At 39.3% G+C, this 22130-nt stretch overlaps 1 protein-coding gene across 1 annotated transcript in view; it reads right to left on the minus strand.

Annotated features, from left to right (window-relative positions):
- Positions 1-7980: 7980 nt before the first annotated feature.
- The window catches only part of A2M (alpha-2-macroglobulin), a 41210-nt gene continuing 27060 nt past the window's right edge, over positions 7981-22130 (minus strand). Inside the window, exons 23-36 of the mRNA XM_041736281.1 lie at positions 20789-20872; positions 20342-20518; positions 19938-20025; positions 18182-18338; positions 17775-17849; positions 17175-17355; positions 14556-14779; positions 12839-13057; positions 12550-12677; positions 11547-11637; positions 10270-10338; positions 8970-9072; positions 8438-8479; positions 7981-8101 (exon numbers count right to left, since the gene is read on the minus strand). Of these exons, the coding sequence (XP_041592215.1) occupies positions 8085-8101; positions 8438-8479; positions 8970-9072; positions 10270-10338; positions 11547-11637; positions 12550-12677; positions 12839-13057; positions 14556-14779; positions 17175-17355; positions 17775-17849; positions 18182-18338; positions 19938-20025; positions 20342-20518; positions 20789-20872 (1655 nt within the window). The 3' untranslated portion in view covers positions 7981-8084. The remainder of the gene's footprint in view (positions 8102-8437; positions 8480-8969; positions 9073-10269; positions 10339-11546; positions 11638-12549; positions 12678-12838; positions 13058-14555; positions 14780-17174; positions 17356-17774; positions 17850-18181; positions 18339-19937; positions 20026-20341; positions 20519-20788; positions 20873-22130) is intronic.

Consider the following 22130-nt stretch of genomic DNA (forward strand, 5'->3'; position numbering starts at 1 on the left):
TTGCAGTCGCTGAACACAAGCCTCCTATGTACATTCCCTTCACTTATTTGACCTCTCCCTGCCCTCTGTATACAGGAGCTGGTTTCAGATTTTGCCTGGGAAGCTCCGAGGAGGTTATGAACCAACAGTGACAGACTCACAGGAAGGGAGTTTTCTGAAATAAAATCACATATAAGTTTAGTCATATGAATCACTTCTGAAAAAAAATTATACAAATTTATATAATATTAAAGTAGGAAGGGGCATTCAAGAAAACAGCTAGTGGCTTGGAGGGAAAAGTGGCAATGGAATGACAGAAGAGAAGAGAGATGGAAAGAAAAGGGGACGATATAAAAATAAGACCATGGGTGGTATTCATGGTCTTCCATGTACTGAGGTCAAGAAGAATTAGAACAAGACGTGACAGAGCATCGGTCTGTCCCCATGGTGTAGGAGATCCGAGAATATGGTATCTTCCTCCTTGCACTCTGCGTAGTCTCAGAAACTCCCCAGCTCACAGGCATTTATTTATGAGGGAGCTCTGTGCAAACAGAATGCCCCACCCCAAGGCTTCCAAGCAGAGTGTGTGGAATTTGGCAGGAACTCCCTGAAAGAGCTCATTGCTCTCAGCAGTGGCCGGAAGCAGTGTCAGAGCAGATGCTGTTAGTAAAGTGGCCAGGGAATGCAAATCACCCTCTCATCAGAACCCACCTCCTCATCTTAGAACTGAGTTTCCCAGCCTCAGCACTAATGACATTTGGGGTCAGATAAGTGTTTAAGCAATGACGTGTTTGAATCTGGCTTAGGATTCTTGATATGGTGGTTTGGAGGATGACTGAAAGCAGAGAGACTCATTTGAAGGGTGAATTTAGTTATCTAGAAATGTTGTGATCGGATTCTCAGCCAAGATGGAGGTGGTGGGAATGGAAAGAAGATGAATTTACACGGTATTTAGAAGGAAAATAAAAATCAATTAAATATTTTGATTGATTGGATATTTAGGGTGGAAACAAAGTTGGGGATGATTTCTAGTCTCTGTTCTAGTTGGGTGGATTATGATGCTTTCATTAACAGAAAGCACAGCAGTGTGTGTGTGTGTGTGTGTGTGTGCGTGTGTGTGATGAATGTGATGAATGTGGTTTAGACATGACGTGCATGTGGAGGTCTATCATTGAGTTGAATAGGAGAGGTTAAAGCTCAGGAAAGGGCTCATGGCTGGAGATACAAGTGTGGATCATCATATCTGGAGGACTTTACAGGGGAATGGATGACATCCCCCCCATGACATCCCCCATGTAGGATGACATACCCATGTAGAGTATGCAGATTATGAAGAAGTCTGAAAGAGGGCTCTGAGAAACAAGTACATTTAAGGAGACCCAGAAGAAATAGACAGAGGAATAGTAGAAAAAGCAGGGCAATATGGTGTATCATGGAAGTTAAGGAAAAAAACACATACATATTTAAGAGGTATAAAAATATATAAGGATTATTAAAAAATTAGGCAATTGTAAAATTGGTTATATTTGGCTTTTTTGACTCAAGCATAATGAAGTCTAATTTCCATATAGAAAATTCATCATTTGGTGTTTGGTTCTATTAATTTTTTTCTTCCTCCAGTGTTTTATTTATTGCTATTTATACTTTTTATTTTGATAAAATATCCAGAACTTTCTTGTAACAGGATGATTGCTTGCCTGAAATTTCACTCTGTCAAGTTAGATCCCTCTCCTCCTCAAGATTGGAAAATACAGTCCTCTGGGTACTGGAGTTCAGTAATGCACTGAACTGTGAGTCCAAATGGAGCTCTAGTTCTGGCTTCACATTTAACAGGTATATTTATTGAGCTCTTACCAAAAGCTGGGCTTTATGCTACCTCATTTAATCTTCCCAACAATATCATGGAGTGGGTACTCTTATCGTTCCCTTTTCACAGATGGCATACCCCGTGGTTAAGTAACCAACTGGAAATTTCACAGGTACTAAGTGGTGGATCTAAGATCCAAACTCACATGGTCTAGATGCAGGGGCCTAGTTCTTCATCATCACTACACTGCATGCCTAAGTCATGTCTTCCAATGAAATCATTTTTGGTTCTGATCCAAGCCACAGCTTTCTGAGCAGTAACACTGGAACGATAAGATTTTCTCTGCCTTGCCCTGAAGGTGGTATTTCATGAGAAGAGAAGCACATCAAAAGTGCAAGACTAGTGTCATGATTGAGAATGTCATCTTCATCAGATCCTGGCTTCTCTAGTTGACTTAGCATCTCTAAGCCTCATTTTCTCAACCTTGAAATGCAAATAATAATCCCATCCACTCGTGGGGGCACTGTGAGGGTGAGAAATAAAGCCATGTAATGTCCTTATCACCATGCAGGGCACGAGGTAAGCAACATCGTGTTGGAGCTCCTCTCTTTCCCCTACTCCTCATTATAATAATAGTCACTTATTATCACTGTTCCCAAGGGCTGATAAGGGGAATAATTTCAAGTCTACTATTGATATCAGCACAGGGAGGGAATGTGCCAACCTCTAGACAGTACAGATATTAGATAATCTTTGTAAGAATTTTCTGGGAGGGGGATCCCTGGGTGGCTCAATGGCTCAGCGCCTGCCTTCAGCCCAGGGCATGATCCTGGAGTCCTGGGATGGAGTCCCATGTTGGGCTCCCTGCATGGAGCCTGCTTTTCCCTCTGCCGGTGTCTCTGCCTCTCTCTCTGTGTCTCTCATGAATAAATAAATAATATCTTTAAAAAAAAAGAATTTTCTGGGAGAAGAGAGCCATTGTAACTTTGATACTGACTCTATAGCTTTGGAATACTTCATCCCATGAGTTTCTCTAATTAAGAGGAACAGAGAGAAAAGGTGGAAGGAAAGAAGGAAGAGAGATCAAGAACAAGAAAGAGGAGGAAACAGAGACAGGAAAATGAGCAACATTTTCTCACCTTTTATAGGTCTCTTCCTATAACATTATTTTTAATTTTAATTTTTAAAAATTTATGAGAGACACAGAGACACAGGCAGAGGAAGAGGTAGACTTCCCATGAGAAGCCTGATGTGGGACCTGATCCCAGGACTCCAGGATCATGCCCTGAGCTGAAGGCAGATGCTCAGCCACTGAGCGACCCAGGCACCCACAGCTTCTTACGGAAGTCTTTCCTGAGTTGCTACATAGAACTGTAGTCCTACCCCATTCCTACTTCCATCTTCCTCCCTGTCTTTCCCTCCCATATCAGGAAACATTTCTTGTCTGCAATTTAAATTTCTTGTTTATATTTTTGTTTTTAAAAAATCTTTCTCCACTTTCTAGAATACAGCTCTCTGAAGGTGAAGGTGGAGAGTGTTTTGTTTCCTATTGGGCCACAGTGTAATTGTTGGATGAATGCATGATTGATAACATGAAATAGCAGGAATATTTGAGATTGGACACAAATGGGGACTATGAAGTCAGATGCCTCAAGTCAATTGCATGAAATATTTGTTTCCTGTAACAATTACTATGTGACTGAATTAACTCTCCTATCTTCTTGCATTCTATCAGTCCCAGTGTTGTATTTGAACTCTACCCAATATAAGTTATACAAGAGTACATTAGTCGCACTTTGCCTGAGTCCTACAGGGGCTGAGGGACATTTTGTCGGGTTAAACAATAACCATTTTCAGACACATAACACCCAATAACTAGACATGAACACTTTCTTCTCAGAATGCAAGCCCAACTATTCTATGATGTTAACTCTTTGTACTTGTTTTTAATTGGAAGCTAATCAGAATATGAAGTAAAAAACTTAATAAACATTTTCCAGACCATTATTATCTGTCAAGTTATAATTAATTTATTTTTAAATTATTTATTTATTTATTTATTTTTGAATTTGGTAATTTAAAATGAATTTCATTCATTTCTAAAAGTGATGAAAAAACAAAATACTTTGGTAATCATGTCAACCTCTGAACATTAAAATCTTGTTTCTTTCATGCCATTCCCCAAATGACCCAAGCAATATACAAGGGTTACAATTTCTCTACATCCTTGGCAACAATTGTTATTTTCCTTTTCTTTTTTTTTAAATTATAGTCATCCTAGTAGGCATGAAGAGGTATCTCATTGTGTTTTTGATTTGCATTTCCCTGATGACTAATGGTGTTGAGCATCTTTCATGTACATATTTTCCATTTCTTATCTTCTTTGGAGAAATCTCTATTCAAGTGCTTTGACATTTTGAAACTGGGTTGTTTCTGTTTTTGTTGTTGACTTGCACAGGGTCTAGAGGCCCCTGGGAGGAGATGACCCAGAGCCCCCCGAGGCTCAGGCCCAGTGTCCCCCACCACCTGCCTAGTCATCTCCCCACTTCCTTCCCTGCTAGCAGAATGAATATAACAGCCTTATCCCAATTACTTGCATTTTCCAGTATATTTTTAAAGCCTCAGATTTCTATTAACTTTGTGTTCAGGAAATTGGAGAAAATAATTGGACTTCTAAATGTAATTTTTAAAATGGTAAGTTATTTCAGATTTGCTTTTTTTGTGGTAAATTGCTCTCCAGTGCATTGTTATTGTTCAGAAACAACCTTGAGCTCCCCTATTTCTGAACTAATTTCCCTTGAAGAAGTCATGTTATTACTGGCAGGCTTTAAAAGATATTTGAGAAATAGCTACCATTTAGTTACTGAGTGTTTATGTGTGTCAAGGACTCAATTCAGCAAGCACACTCCTCACAGCTGTCTCCTGAGATAGTTGCTGCTTCTATTCCCATTTCACAGATAGAACCAAGGTGGCCAGTGACTCCAGTCAGCATTGCTGTGTCTGGCGAGGTCCGCTATGTGCAGGGCCTTTGTCTTTTCATCCTTACACACACTTGTGGAGGTTGATAATATTCTCCTTCTTTACAGATCAGAAAATTGAGTTTCAAGAGGAGTTAAGTGCTGGGTAAGATTACATAGGTATTAAGTGGCAGAGTTGAATTTTGAGTCCATTCTATTTTCCACATCTTGGAAAGCACATGGTTTTTTTTTTTTTTAATAAATTAATTTTTATTGGTGTTCAATTTACCAACATACAGAATAACACCCAGTGCTCGATAAGTGTCAAGTGTCTCCCTCAGTGCCCGTCACCCATTGCCCCCCACCCCCGCCCTCCTCCTCTTCCACCGCCCCTAGTTCATTTCCCAGAGTTAGGAGTCTTTATGTTCTGTCTCCCTTCCTGATATTTCCCACCACATTTCTTCTCCCTTCCTTTATATTCCCTTTCACTATTATTTATATTCCCCAAATGAATGAGGACATACACTGTTTGTCCTTCTCTGATTGACTTACTGCACTCAGCATAATACCCTCCAGTTCCATCCACGTTGAAGCAAATGGTGGGTATTTGTCGTTTCTAATTGCTGAGTAATATTCCATTGTATACATAAACCACATCTTCTTTATCCATTCATCTTTCGATGGACACCGAGGCTCCTTCCACAGTTTGGCTATTGTGGACATTGCTGCTAGAAACATTGGGGTGCAGGTGTCCCGGCTTTTCATTGCATCTGAATCTTTGGGGTAAATCCCCAACAGTGCAATTGCTGGGTCGCAGGGCAGGTCTATTTTTAACTCTTTGAGGAACCTCCACACAGTTTTCCAGAGTGGCTGCACCAGTTCACTTTCCCACCAACAGTGTAAGAGGGTTCCCCTTTTCTCCGCATCCTCTCCAACATTTGTGGTTTCCTGCCTTGTTAATGTTCCCCATTCTCACTGGTGTGAGGTGGTATCTCATTGTGGTTTTGATTTGTATTTCCCTGATGGCAAGTGATGCAGAGCATTTTCTCATGTGCATGTTGGCCATGTCTATGTCTTCCTCTGTGAGATTTCTCTTCATGTCTTTTGCCCATTTCATGATTGGATTGTTTGTTTCTTTGGTGTTGAGTTTAATAAGTTCTTTATAGATTTTGGAAACTAGCCCTTTATCTGGTACGTCATTTGCAAATATCTTCTCCCATTCTGTAGGTTGTCTTTTAGTTTTGTTGACTGTATCCTTTGCTGTGCAAAAGCTTCTTATCTTGATGAAGTCCCAATAGTTCATTTTTGCTTTTGTTTCTTTTGCCTTTGTGGATGTATCTTGCAAGAAGTTACTGTGGCCAAGTTCAAAAAGGGTGTTGCCTGTGTTCTCCTCTAGGATTTTGATGGAATCTTGTCTCACATTTAGATCTCTCATCCATTTTGAGTTTATCTTTGTGTATGGTGAAAGAGAGTGGTCTAGTTTCATTCTTCTGCATGTGGATGTCCAATTTTCCCAGCACCATTTATTGAAGAGACTGTCTTTCTTCCAGTGGATAGTCTTTCCTCCTTTATCGAATATTAGTTGACCATAAAGTTGAGGGTCCACTTCTGGATTCTCTATTCTGTTCCATTGATCTATGTGTCTGTTTTTGTGCCAGAAAAGCACATGGTTTTTGCACCACATCAAACTGAAAATTGCGTAAAATGTGGAAATAAAGGGCACCTGGGTGGCTCAGTGGTTGAGCGTCTGGCTTTGGCTCAGTTCGTGATCCAGGGTCCTGGGATCGAGTCCCACATCGGGCTCCTCATGGGGAGCCTGCTTCTCCCTCTGCCTAGGTCTCTGTCTTTCTCATGAATAAATAAATAGAATCTTTTAAAAAAAATGTGGAAGGTAGATGATTCTCTGAAGAAGGAAACCCTGTCCTTGCTCCCTTCACCATTAGGATAATCATTTCTTCCCGGTGTTTTGACAGGGTTTTAGCCTGGCCCTGGTTATCAAGTTTGTGCTGAATAAATCTGGTGCTCTCTCAGCCTTGTGAGTTTTTGTCTGTGGGGCCTCTGTGGTGCTACTGCAGCTTTGCAAGAGATCTGGTAGGGTTGAGATGGGGAGACTTGGATGTGTGGAATTCAGTGATAGTTTTTATTTTTTTTACTTGTACCCAGTTCCAGAGATAGAGCTAAGAATGCTTAACTTCAAAGTCCTTTAGAGTTCTTAGTTTATACCATTGAGGCATCTATCAAACTAACCCAAATGAAGACATGGACTCCTATAGACTCCTAGGACTACTCCAAAGATCTCTATGAACTCCTGAGTCTTCTGCCCCTCTATCCATACAATAAATGATTTCAATACTTACCATGAAGAATGTGTAAAGACTGGATATTGTGCGGACACTTATTTCTGTGTCTGAATGTCTCCTTGAGTTTACACCTATCCTTTGATCCTGACTCAAAGTTCTGGGGAAAAAGTATTCCCATATAACACTCCTATTCAGACTTTTGAGTCATATACTTTCTTCTAAAAGAGTTCATTTTGTTGTTGTTTTTGTTGTTGTTTTTGAGAGAAAGAGAGAGAGTGTTGGGGGAGGAGCAAAGAGAGGGAGAGAGAATCCCAAGTAGGCTCCATGCTCAGCACAGAGCCCAATGTGGGGCTCGATCCCACTACCTCAAGATCATGACCTGAGCTGAAATCAAAAGTCCAACACTCAAACGACTATGCCACCCAGGCACCCCTATGGGAGCTTGCTTCTAATGTATCACCCTCAGCATTTTTTTTCTTTTTTTACCCTCAGCATTTTCCTTCTATCATCCTTTATCATCTGACACCCACGGTTAACTGACTAATTACTTGTATCAATGGCAGACTTGGTTCTGAGGACACATAACCCCAGTTCGGGTGAAGTTCCAACTAATTATGCTGCCTCCCAATATAACTTATCCAACACCGTATTTCATTATTTCTCTTTATTATGGAAAGTCTTTTCCATGCACTTTGGCTTTTTCTTAGGGGATTCCTGTAACCAAACATACTTCACATTCTTACAGCAAATAATCCAGTACTTTCCCTGCAACCCCTAATGAAGCCTACTTATAGACCACCATCACTGTAATGTTTTTCATTTTCTGAAGTCCCTCAACCCTTGATTGCTATGAATTTTTAATCTCAGAATTCTATTGGGAATTATATGAAAATGTAATAAATGTCTATTGTGTGAATGAGGAAGCAGTGATAACAACTGACCAGAAAAAAAAAAGTTTATTCCTCAAATCTTCATAGACACAAAAGTTCCTTAGTCTGTGGAATGAGGACACCAGCAAAGAGGTTTTCATTGACATGGTCTTCAAGCATTTCCATGATCTGTGATAGTGGAAAAAAGAGAGAATCAAGATGGAGTTGGGCTTCCTGAACAGTGAATATTCCTCCCCTTAGGTCTGGGTAGCATACTGCCTAAGGAAGCCTGATTAGCACAGTGGGAAATGAGATTTATTACTTATAAGTATCCAACAAATAAACCTATGAGCTATCTGAAATTTGCCCATCAGCGGCCCTTTCCCGGTAAATGCGTTTTTCTATAATAGGTTGCACTGTGAGCAAGATGATGTCTATGAAAAATATTTAGCCAGAATTTTATGGAAATGTGAGAGACAAGCCAAGCGGGTCTGACTGCATTTGGAAAGAGTGTGCATTACTTACCCTTGCTGCAAGGAGCATTGTACTCAGCAATTGCAAACTCATCTGAATCAAAACAAAACCATTAGGTGAAGTGAGAGGGAAAGAAAACATCTATGGGATGCAAGTCAGTTAAAAAATCTTTTATTATGGGAAGAATTGTATCAGAAACATAAGTATCATCCATTTGATGTGTTGCTTGCTGTCTTATATTGCTAACTCTTCAAATACAATATGTTGTATTTCTCTTTCCCCTAACTTCTGAAAGACAGTTCAAATGTTATACTTATTTAAGTCTCATGTTGTCTTATAGTTAACTAATCTGAAGAAAAGGGAATGAAACATCCCACAGGTGGTCTCTATTAGTAGTTGATGTATTTACACGATAAGATAGTTTCTACAATGAATGTATAGAAGACAGAGAAGAATCAGACTTGATGGAAACAAAATGAAGTAGTAAGAATAATTAGTGTAATAATTTGCCCCTACACATTTCTCAAATCTAAATTCTTGTGATCAGAAATTTAATTTCTAAGTGAAAGTTGTTCATACTCACCTGTCTCATAGTAATCATAGACTTTCACTATGGCTGGCTTCAGATCTCTTACTGGGACATCTTGCAAAACCATGAAGGACAAGCTGAGTGTCTGATTTGTCACCTAGAAAGCAAAAGGAGATGACAAGCTTTCTTCTCTCTTCTTTGAATGAGTTTAATTATTCATCTACTTCTGGGGAGAAAAAAACTTTTTTTTTTAAAAGATTTTATTTATTTATTCATGAGAGACCTCTCTCTCACACAGAGAGAGGCAGAGACATAGGTAGAGGGAGAAGCAGGATCCATGCAGGGAGCCCGACGTGGGACTCGATCCCAGGACTCCAGGATCACGCCCTGAGCCGAAGGCAGATGCTTAACCGCAGGCATCACAAGAAAAAAAACCTTTTTATCAACTAATGGTGTCCTTAAGTTTTATAGAAAGCTCCCAGGGTGCTTGAAAATTGAAATTCCCTAAATTTTTCTTAAATAACTCAAACAATTCATATACTCCTATCAATGCTGGTATGTGCATTCTATTTATAATGGGTGAATGATAATATGATTTTTGTTGGTTGAATGGCAATGGCAATGTTCATTTTTACAAATCCAGTGATTTTGTATAGTTTTACTCCTCTATTTTGTAGAAATACTGTGTTGACTTAAAAAGTAATGTAAAAGGTCGATTGTTACAGCCTTATTACACTTTCAAAACACTTGTAAAATAAAATGTCCATTAATATATGAATAAATAATGTTAGAACACATAACTATAAAATGAGATTGGTTTATTGGTCAACTCATCTTATCATTTTATGGTGCATCCTTGCTGAAATGAGTATTTTCCCCTTTTATACTGTTGATGTGCTGTTGAAATTGAGATGTCATTTATATAATTGATGTATTTGAAATATAATATATAATTGACATATCAACATCAACATAATAATTGATGTTGATATAATAATAGAAGGAAGAAATCATTGGATTTACCATTGGATTTCTTCCTTATATTACTCAAAGCTTCAAAATAGCTTATGGACATAACAAACACATTGTATAGAGAATTTTTTGCTTATAACATTCTGGAAGGATTTACACCCCAAAATTATAATAAGCTATTTCTTCCCATAGTTTCACATGAAATGTGAATAAAGGAGAGAAGAATATTTACTGGAATTAATATTAGAATGCTCAAATTTTTGCCATGGAGGTGATGTCTCCAAAATGCCTTCATTCACGTCCTTTAGAATAGGATTATTATAGTCCTCTTAGAGAGATTATTATCTGTATTTTTTTGCTACTAGAGTGGCAGGGCTCTCACCTTATCCAGATAAATCAACACATGGTTGTTGCTGACTTCTGTTCGACTCACATGGCTAGATCTCTCAAGCTGAAGAAAAGTAAGACATCACAAATGTTAATAAACAGATGAAACCTCTGGGAAAACCAGAGAAAAGAAGAATTGTTATTACCAAATTAAGCCTAAGAGGAAAGTTTCTTCAAGTGATTTTTGTAAGTGAAGAGGGTAATGTTTTCAAATTAAAAACTGAAAGATAATTGGGCTGCATGGGATGCAGGGTTTGATATTAGTATGGCACATGACTATGCATAAAGTTGATACATCTGAAGAAGAGTGAAATAAATATCCGAAACTTGGGAATTCCCCATATTTTGATGTTAAGTTTACATTTTATTCTTTTGTGAAGGGCTGTTTTTTATTAAACTTTATTTTGCTTTCTCTAATTTACAGCAATTTCATTTTTCTCCGAACTTCTGTAATAATTACAGTTAATGTCTATTTGTCATTTTCATGTTTTTTTTTTCTTCTACTGGTGCATAAACTTTATCTCATTTTTAAAAAAACGTTTTATTTATTTAAGTAATCTCTATACACAGCATGGGGCTTGGGACCATGATGAGATCATGCTCTTCCTACTGAACCAGCCAGGCGCCCCTAATCTTTATCTTCTTAAGAGTCTAAGCTCCATGAAAAGTGGGAACCTGCTGACCTTCTAGTAGATGTGGCTCATAGAAAAGCTGTTTGTAACATGAAACAGTCCCTTTAGGTGTATCAAAGCAATGGATGAAAGGGCTGCTGGAGCTGGCAAGATCACCACATCTGCCCAGAAGCTCAGGAGGCTAAATGAATATTATACCTAATATTATATTATCCCAGTCTTAACCAGTTGTGGAAGAATGACCACAGAACTCTGCCTCAATTGGACAGTTAAGTTTAAAAGGAAGACTGGTTAATGATGAAAATGTCTCAGAAAACCTTCAGAGGGAAGGGTGAATGTTTTGTGGACCATTTGTGTGTGTGTGTTTTAATTTATTAGTTTTTAAAATAAGTACTTTTTAATGGGAACAACTTGACCAAATATCTGTCACAGAATCTTGAGATTCATTAAAACAAAGTTTAATGAGGAAAAAAACCCACACCAAAAATCCTAGTATACAAGCATGTTAAATTATATTTCTCAGATTGGAGAAAGTATTATTTAAATCAGAAGTGATTTAAAGTATTTTAGTATTTTCTTAGTGTGAAGATACCTAAAACATCAAATAAAATAGAGCCTCCTGAACTTATACTAGACCTACCATTTTCACTGTTGGTTTCAGGGGAATGAAGCCAGATACCATCTTCACGTCAGTAATCACCATATTGGATTCAGGACGACTCCCGGTGTAACTGAAGAATTAGGGAAGAAAGGAATTAGGGTCTTCTCTGTTGTTAAATATTCTCTTTTTCTATGCCCGTAGCAAGCCCTTACAGCCTTCAAAGGTACATGGAAGTCTCCCTAAATATCCACCCTATGTGGACGACGGTGTGCGTTAGAGTCTCCAGGGAACTTGTTAAAGCCACAAAGACCAGGCTGTCCCCTAGACCTGATGAATCAGGACTTCAAGGGTGTGGACTCCAACCTCTGAAATTTAAGACAATAAGTGATGCATAGCTGGGTCTGAGATCTCTAACCTTTGCCACTTATTTGTTACGTATACTTTAACTTTTTTTTCCTGAATCATATCCCCATCAAGGCTAGAATACTCTTGTGGACAGACACATTTTTTTGGTAAGCCCTGGAGCTACTTGAATACTGCTGCATATATATGTATGTTCCCCCCAAATTGATTATTTTGTATATAACCTGAGAGTTATTTATTGCCAGTAGTAATTCTAACTAGAGAGTCACTACTTCCTTCTATTCATACTTTTCAGGAATTCTCCATCTCTGCCCTGGATAGAGCAAAGATAATATAGAATTTCATTACAATAGAATGAAATCAGAGAATGAATCGATTACATCAGAATTAAATCAGGAATTCAGGTCAGAGGCAAGGGCTAATATTCTTCTGTTTTTAGTTACTGTTGAGGGGAATTAATCCTTAAATAATGAGGTTCGACAATCATAGATCCTGGAGGCAGGCGATGTACGATGTATATAAACCCCACCATGGAGAAGTTCTGTATGAGCATGAGGACACATTGCTTTTTCAATAAATGTAGTGCAACCATTTATTGCCACACTGCTCAGCTTTGGGAGGAGTTCCAGTAAGAGGACTGGTTGTTATATCTATGAGATGATTAATTCAGAAGTCTCACCTGACATTCAGCGAGATATGGAAGCTGGTGTGGGCTTTGGGTCTGTCACAAGTTTGGGGCAGAGTCTGTACCTCCAAAGCGAATGGGGACTCTTCCCTTTCTGGAAGAATATTGTACTTCAAGGATGTCTGTGGAACATCAGAGACAAAAATCTGTGTTTCTCTCTTCACCGGCACCCCTCCCAACTTCCTCAACTCTTTCTCTGATTTGCCCTATCATTTGCTGAGTTAGAGGAGTTTTCGGTGAGAACAGTTATGTGGACACTGCCCCATGTCCCCAAGAGTCTCACCTGGAGGTAGACACACCCTCCTCCTGTCACCGTCATGGTGTATTCCTCAGGCACCTTTGGCAATGAGGTCTGCTGTAGTAACAGGCGGTTGTCATCGTCCACTTGGAATTTTGTGAAAAATGTCCCTGAATATTGGATGGTCACCTGGGTTGGCTTCCCAGTCCTGGTGAAAGTGGCTGCTCCGTATCTGGACAAGGACTGGAGAGCCACCACTGTGTCCTGGAAGAGATGAGGGAGAGAACCTGCATCGTCATGGTAACCTACTGAGGGCCCAAAGGCCCATGTTAGCTGATTTCCTCTTCCCTCACTACTTAAATATTGGAGTTCTAATTTCAAGATTGGTTATATTCCTTAGATAGATAGCAGACCCATAACATTCACATGTGTGCCTTGGACTGTATGCTTTGGAAGCTTACTTTATTTCTCAGAAAATTGATCTTTATTTATAAATATTGTGGGATATGGAATGTGGAAAATATATGTGAATGGGAATCATTTACTGGCATTAGCTATTTGCCTAAGAAGTGTTACTTGATAATCGTGGTCATATCTGCCACCACCCAACCATAGTTCAGTCTGGCTCTCACTCCAGATTAAACTCTACTCTGCTGCTGAGGTAAGCGCCTGAGAAAATCCAAGGTCCTTTGCAGTCATCATTGGGGTCATGCTTAATTATAATTATTTTCTTGATTTATGGAATTTTTTGGCTCTCTTTTTTTAAAAAAAAGATTTTATTTATTTATTCATGAGAGAGACAGAGAGGCAGAGGGAGAAGCAGGCTCCCTGTGGGGAGCCTGATGTAGGACTCGATCCCAGGACCCTGGGATCACAATCTGAGCCAGAGAGAGATGCTCAGCTACTGAGCCAGCCAGGTGTCCTTGGCTCTCTTTTTTATTGGAAGTCTGGATTCCCCGTCCCTGCATGTCATATTCTCAATTCTCGTCAGCATTCAAATCTGAATGACAGTCTTTAAATAATAGATTTCTAAGGAAGAATAGCTTTTAATAAAAGTATTCAGTTTTTTCCATTCATATAGAAAAATAAGAGATTAAGTACTATGGACAAAAGATGAGATGCCATTTTGTCATATTCTCTTTCTCTTTGAGGTTTACCCTATAGGCTAACCTCTAAATTCTCTGAAGAAGAAACTTCCTGCTGTCTACATACTGATGAATTTTTTTATATATAAGATTATATAGTTAGGCTTAGGATGTTGGTACAATAAAGAAAGTTCTTCATGCTCCTGGTGAACAGATGTTTGTATAGTAAGAGGTAACTAGTGGAAGCATAAAATGTGTCAGCTTTACAACAAGCCAGTTAAAGGGGACCTACAAATAGAGACATTTGCAAGGAGAGATTAGTGGGTTTCGAGTAGCGTTCCTGGGAACAGTTTGGAAGGTGCTCTTAGAACTTCCAGAAGATTCCAGAAGGTAGATTCTTTTTTTTTTTTTTAATTCATTCTGCTCTGACCATTGCATACAGGGTCCTGTTTCTTTAGAAAGATAAAGTTCTTATTGGGAAGAGGGGGCCATGATGATAACAGGGATAGGATGCCAGAATTGCAGGCATTTTTCCTTATTTCTCACCATCCCTGAATACTAATAATATTTTCATTTCATGTTATTCTCAACTTCAGGTTTTCTTCTTGCATGTCTTTATATCTTGTTCAAAACTTTGTTACCTAAAGGTGAAGTAAAAGGTTCTGGTAAACACAGACCTGGGTGGAGGAGAAGCCCCCCTGGGAATTCTGTTGCTTTGTGATCCACTTCACGATGCGAGAGGCAGAAGTCAGCTCCTCTGAGGTCGGGGCAGGTTGGGCCATGAGGTAAGCCAGGAGCACATAGGACGTCATCTCCACCTCAGCTGAGGGAGCCCGGGGTTGGTAAACACGCTCCACTGGTGCCCTGGGTTTCTGAGGTCGCTCCCAGTGGACGGAACTCTCTGGAGATGAGAAAAAGAGATGTATGAGTGACTACATATTCTTATTTAATTTAAGGTGAAAGTACCTAAACCAGAGCTGAAGTGAGGGATACATTCCAATCATATTCTCTTGAACCCGATCTAGATGCTTTTTCTTCTGTGTAAATCTGGACTTGGATTGTCTCAGCCAGCCTAAGGCAGATGATTTGCCAGAGTCAGAAGCCCACAGTCGTCCAAGTTTTCAAATGGTTGCTATGGTTGGGTTGTTGCAGAGAAATTGCAGAGCAAGTGCCCTCACCGATTGTGGTGATTTCCTCTGTCTGATGTTAGCCAGACCTTATCTGGGCTTTGCTAAATTTTCTATAAATTTTTCTATAGCGGTTTCTTGTGATGATCACAGATGACCCAAGGTCTAGAGTTCATCCTCGTTAGGCCAGAAAAAATAACTAATCCTTAAGATACCAAAGGCTGACAAAGGTGTGAAATAATGGGAACTGATTGACACTGCTGTGGGAGAGCAAGCGGGGAATATCCAGCAAAGGGCAAGATGTGCTTAGCCTACTAATCAGCAATTCACTTCTCGAAGGATAGTTTAGAGAAACTCACACATAGGCTCAAGGAGACATGTTGATTAAGTGTTCACTGCTGCATGGTTTGCAGGAGCGACAAAAAGAAGAAAAGATCCAGGTGGGGAGACTCTTTAATATAAATTATGGCTTATGTGTATATTGCAATATATCATGTGGCAGTGAACATAATGAACTACAGGCACTCATAGAGGGGAATCCTATTAGTACAATGTTGAATTTAAAAAAGAAAAGGCAGACAAGGAAACAAGATGCAGAAATACTGAAAGGTGTAATACTGATTATCTAAAGATGAAGAACACGTAAAAATTCTGAATGTTGTCTAGAAATGCATATGCAGTAAAAATAAAGAAATCCATGGAAATTGTAACGCTAGATTCCAGGTAATGGTTACCTCTGGGGGTGGGCGTGGTACACAGGGAATTTTTCCTGTACTGGTAATTTTGTATTTCTTCAGCTGGGGGGAAAGTATAAAGTGGTTTGCTAATGATTCTTTGAGCATTTTTATATATCTGAAATATTCCCAGTGCATTTTAAAAATGAGCAATTTTTTTAAAAGATTTTATGTATTTATTCATGAGAGACAGAGAGAGAGAGAGAGGCAGAGACACAGGCAGAAGGAGAAGCAGGCTCCATGCAGGGAGCCCGATGTGGGATTCGATCCCAGGACTCCAGGATCATGCCCTGGGCCGAAGGCAGGTGCTAAACCGCTGAGCCACCCATTTTTAGCATCCCTAAAAATGAGCAATTAATGGCACTACCAAGGGAAAAAGGTAGAATATGATTTATTTGGATAAAATATTATCATTTGCATTTTATTTTCTATTTCTTTGATCCGTCTGTGATCAGTGTATACATAGAAATATTGTGTGAATACAAATAGATTTGTCAGCATGATCAGACTTGTGAAATGAACATAAAATACCAGAATTTATTTGTGAGTGACTTCCTTCAGCCCTTTCTTATGTTTAAGATGATATGATGCACCAGGTAAGGATTGGGTGAATATTAAGAACAGCTATTGTGGAGGATCCCCGGGTGGCTCAGTGGTTTAGCGCCTGCCTTTGGCCCAGAGCACAATCCTGGAGTCCCGGGACCGAGTCCCGCGTCGGGCTCCCGGCATGGAGCCTGCTTCTCCCTCTGCCTGTGTCTCTGCCTCTCTCTCTCTCTCTGTCTATCATAAATAAATAAATAAATAAATAAATAAATAAATAAATAAATCTTTAAAGAAAAAAAAAGAACAGCTATTGTAATCATAATGGGTAATACTTCTATAGCACTTACTATGTACCATCATATAGTCTACTAAGTGCTTCACGTGTATTAATTTACTTAATATTGACAGAATCCTGTGAGGTAAATACTATTATTATCCTCACTTTACTGATGAAGGAATTGAGACACAAATAAGTTAAGTGACTTGCCCAAGGTCCCATAGGTAAAACGTTTTGGAGCTAGTCTCCAGAGGCTGAGCTTCTCACTATTAGAGTATACTGCCTCTTATCTTTTGATGTGTGACTTGCTTAAGAAATCACCGATTTTCAGGATACCTGGGTTGCTCAGTGGTTGAGCATCTGCCTACAGCTCAGGTTGTGATCCCGGGGTCCTGGGATCAAGTCCCACATCAGACTCCTCGCAGGGAGCCTTCTCCCTCTGCCTATGTCTCTGTCTCTCTCTGTGTCTCTCATGAATAAAATCTTAAAAAAAGAGAAATCCCCGATTTTCTAATGATATAGACAAAAGAAGAGGGGGTGCAAGGAATCACAGGAGGTAGGTGTGGGAGGATATAGAGAATGGGGGATGGGAGAGGATCTCAGATGTGTACTCACCTTCCTTCACAGCTTCCTCATTAAGTAAGGTGAGTATCTCTCTCCTCCTTTCCTGGTTACCTGCCAGGGCAAAAGCATAGGCCAACAGTGCCTTGGTGTAGACATGCTTTCCATGGGGTCCTTCCTTTGCTGACTTCCAGGCTGACTCCAGGCAGAACAGAGCACTGCGGACAACAGGGTGCTGAGGAAAGAGAAAAAAGGAGGCAACCAAGCTATGTGAATAGGGATGCTAACATTCCTAGGTAAACACAGATCATTTTTCAAATGCATGTGTCCATCTGTTCTCATTCTTTTGGATAGAGAGAAAAATATTTTTATCTATTATTACATTCATAGGGTGGACACACAGGCCAGATTTTTAGAATTCATTTTGCATGTGTATATGGCAGTAGTGGGAGGTCTTAGGGGAAAAATAGCTTAGAGGCTTCACTGGGATAGTGTAAATCTTTCTTAATGGATTGGCCAAATTTTCAGTTGACCTGGGAAACACCAGCATGGCATAAAGGGACATGATTTTCAGTAGGGTGATTGTTCTGAGCAGGGCAGCAGTTTCATTGCATCCAGAATGATGGCTCAGTGAGGGAATGAGGTGGTACATACAGTGGTTGAGAGAGGAATCTCCAGAAGGGCAATGGTGACGTAGGCAGAGAGGGTCACTTCGTCTTCCACTCCACCCTGTAACGGTGAACAAGAGAGAGGGATTTGAGTAATTTAACTTCTGAGAATGCTCTTGATCGGCTCTTTGCATTCTACTGTGTCCTGGAATTTATCCTTACTCATATTCATCTCCAGGGGACAAATGATCCCAATCAACCTAAGTTCTATCCCCTCTTTCTTGGTACTATCCAGGCTTTTAAAATTAATCAATTAATTAGTTAAGTAATTAATTAGTTAACTAATTAATTATGTTAGTTACCTTTCCTAAGGAATTCCTACATTATTACTTCTTCTCATCCCTGTAGACATCGTAAATGGACAAATCGAAACTAACTCTGAGAACACCCCACCTTAATGGCATTGTTGAGCAGAGACCCGGAACTCCTGAAACAGCCATTGTCCTTCTGCTTTTGGGAGAGCCACATGAGGGCTTGGGTGATGTGTGCTTCATCAATGAAGATATGGGTTCGAGCTTGGGCAAAAGTCTTTAGTACAAAGGCAGTGAGCCTGAGCAGGGGGAAGGAGATGATGATATTTCTGTTGTTACAATAGTTTTATAACTATGGCACAGTAAAGGCTTCGTATGACATGTTTATATTGATGTGAGTCACCTGACAGGCATTCCTGTGTATTTGGAACTCCTATCTCCTTTAGACTGCTTGGTTAATCTGCTAGATCTAGTATTTCCTTGCTAACTCATTTTCTCATTGCTACAGAGAGTCTAAGTACTTCTGATGTTACTTAGTTTTACTTATCTGAGTAAGGTTTGCCATTTTTCTTCTCTAGAGATTTCCATCTGTAGACGACAGAATCTTCTTATATTGAAAACTGAATAACTGTGAACCGCTTTGCTTTGCCTTAGCGATTTAATTTATTCATGTATTTTTAAGTAGGCTCCACACCCATCGTGGAGCCCAACAAGGGGCTTGAACTCATGACCCTGAGATCAGGACCTGAGCTGAGATCAAGAGTCAGGTGCTTAACTGAGTGAGCCACCCAGGTGCCCCATGCCTTAGGGATTTTATTTTATTTTTTAAAAATATTTTATTCATTTATTCATGAGAGACAGGAAGAGAGGCAGAGATATAGGCAGAGGGAGAGGCAGGCTCCCTAAGAGGAGTGTGTTTTAGGACTCAATCCCAAGACCCTGGGATCTCAACCTGAGCTGAAGGCAGACACCCAACCACTGAGCCACCCAGGCGTCCCTGCCTTAGGGATTTTATTTATTTATTTATTTATTTATTTATTTATTTATTTATTTATAAAGATTTTATTTATTTATTCATGAGAGACACAGATATATACAGAGAGAGGCAGAAACACAGGCAGAAGGAGAAGCAGGCTCCATGTAGGGAGCCTGATGTGGGACTCGATCCCAGGTCTCCAGGATCATGCCCTGAGCCGAAGGCAGCACTAAACCGCTGAGCCACCCAGGCTGCCCTGCCTTAGGGATTTTAAAACAATGTTTCATGTCACTGGGTCCTCCTCATTTCTTTCAGAAAAAAGGAATAAATTACTGAAGTTATTTGTAGTCAAGATGAGTATGATCTAAAAACATACTAAAAACTAAGTTAACATGGTTTACCTAGAAGTTATATGATACAGTCACTGGCCATATAGTAAAAAACTGGGAGCTATTTTAGAAAAAAATAACGATTAAAAAAATAGCTATTTCTGGGTGTGTGGGTGGCTCAGTCAGTTAATCACCTGAAATTAAGTGTACGACCCTTGATTTTGGCTTAGGTCATGATCTCAGGGTCATTAGATTGAACCCCAAGTCAAGCTCTGCACTAAACATGGAGCCTGTTTAAGATTCTCTCTCTCCCTCTGCCCCTCTTCCTGCTCATGTGCACTCTTTCTCTCTCTCACAAAAAGAAAACTATTTAGAAAGAATACCTTTTATTAACAAGATGAACTTTGGGGACCAATCTAACATACATGTATTTAAATGTCAGCTTCTCTGTTTGTTACCTTGCTACTCTTGGTATATTATTTATTATAACCAGCTATAGGTTTAATAATACATATCTGACAAGGTTACAAGGAATATAATTGTGAAAGAGCTAGTACAAAAATAGGATCTCAAAAAAACTGTCTGTTCCTTACCAAGTATTGCCCTTATTCTTGCCATATTGCTCTCCAAAGGTGCTATAGGAGCCATCACGGTGTTTGTACTTCAGCTGTCTCTGGTAACCTAAAATGGAAGGTTAATGAAACAATATGATAGGTTGTATGCGTTGTGGCCAGAGAAATTACTAAAATGCCTTGGTCTCTCTTATGATAGTTCTTAAATTTTGCTGTCCTATGTTACAAGGTTCTTAAATCTTTATTAGAGACTGGACACTGGATAATAACCACAAAATTAATTATTATAGCATTATCATAGTAACTATGGTCCTCTGATAAGCTAACATATCATAGAATTATTAAGTAATTCAAGTCTTTTGGGAAATCCAATCTATTGTTAAAATAACACCGAGAAGTCTTCACTCACTCATTTAATCACTCACCAGTATTGAGGTAACCAATGGCCTTGGACATGACTTCTGGAGTCAGCTGGTGTGTTTTATTTAGATAATTCAAGACATAGATGTTGGGAGCAAAGAGGACCATGTTCTGTTCTCCACAGCCATAGGGCATTTGGAGGAGATTCTGTATGTTTTGCATGGCAGATCCCAGTATGTCTCCTAGGGAATTGGAGAGATGGGAGGTCATGAGGCTTATATATTATAATCTATCAGAATCATTAAGAAGAAATGAATCACTTTAGGAAGATTGAAAAATGAAGATTTTTAGGAAGTGTGAGTTGTCCAGGGACAGAAGTATGATTGGGAGCAATCCAAAGCAGGAGAGGAGAATCAAGTTGACATTATAGTTGGGATTTCAAGTATTTATGGAAAAGAAATATAGTAAAAACTATCAATGTAGTAGAATAATTCACTAGGGCCAGAGCTTACCCAATACTGAGATGGAGGCTCGAGCAGATTCTTCTACTACATTCTTTGGCAACTTTAAAGATAATTGTTCAGACACCTCAGCATCTAGAGGAATAATGAAAATTATTTCCACCATATATATTCCTGAAGAGTTCCAAACCAAGAATCCAGAACTGTGTCTTACTTACACTTACACTTCTGAAAAGTTGTCCTCCTTACAATATTCCTGCATTCAAAAATATATGTATCTTAAATGTGTACCGACAGGATTCTGAGATTTCCAGAAATTCTCCTTCCTCATCCCTCTTTTCCCCTGCATGTAGAGTGCATTCCATAAGGCTACAAAGTGCCCACGAGGTTGACTCTGCTGTAGTCATCCTGTGACTGGCAGGAGATGTAAGGTGATCTGTTTAGTGTCTATCCCTAACCTCCTTAATCACAAGTTTTATGAAAAAACTCCTAATGTATACATAGGCAAAGGAAAAATCTCTGAAATTTCCTGAATTTTATAATAATGCTCTGCCTTACTGCCATCAAATTTCACCAGCTATGAAGGTAGTATTTCTATGGAAGCCCTAGACATGGAGTGGGGGTGAAGATGAACAGTGTATGACTTACTGAAAATAAAAAAAATTGCTGCTAATAGGCAAACATTTACTGTTATTTTAGTATTGGTAAATTTCAGGACAATGAAAGAAAAATGTAGTATTTTCATGCTGCATCCCCTTGCTCATGAAATTAATATTGATATTTTTGCCAGAGGGTACAAAATTTCGATTATGTTGGAGGATTATGTTGTAGAGATCTCTTTTATAGAACAATGCCTACTATTGACTTAATTATAATTCAATTAATTAACATATATTATATTTTTAGTTTCAGAGGCAGAGTTCAGTGATTCATCAGTTGTATATAACACCCAGTGCTCAGTACATCACGTGCCCTCTTTAATGCCTGTCACTCAGCTATCCCATCCCCCAACCCTCTCCCTTCCAGCAACCCTCAGTTTGTTTCCCATAGTTAAGAGTCTCTTATGGTTTGTCTCCCTCTCTGATTTCATCTCATTTTATTTTTCCCTCCCTTCCCCTATGATCCTGTGTTTTTTTTTTTTTTTTTTTTAAGATTAAAAAAATTTTTTTTAAGAGAGAAAGAGCAGGCACAAGCAGAAGGAGCAGCAAAGGGAGAGGGAGAATCAGGCTCCCCACTGAGCAGGGAGCCCCAAATGGGGCTTCATCCCAGGACACCTGAACCAAAGGCAGATGCTTAATTGACTGAGCCAGTCAGGTGTCCCCTCTGTTTTGTTTCTTAAATTCCACACAAGTGAAATGATATGATAATTGTCTTTCTCTGATTATTTCTCTTA

This window comes from Vulpes lagopus, chromosome 21 (genome assembly GCF_018345385.1).
Source record: "Vulpes lagopus strain Blue_001 chromosome 21, ASM1834538v1, whole genome shotgun sequence".
Lineage (NCBI taxonomy): Eukaryota > Metazoa > Chordata > Mammalia > Carnivora > Canidae > Vulpes > Vulpes lagopus.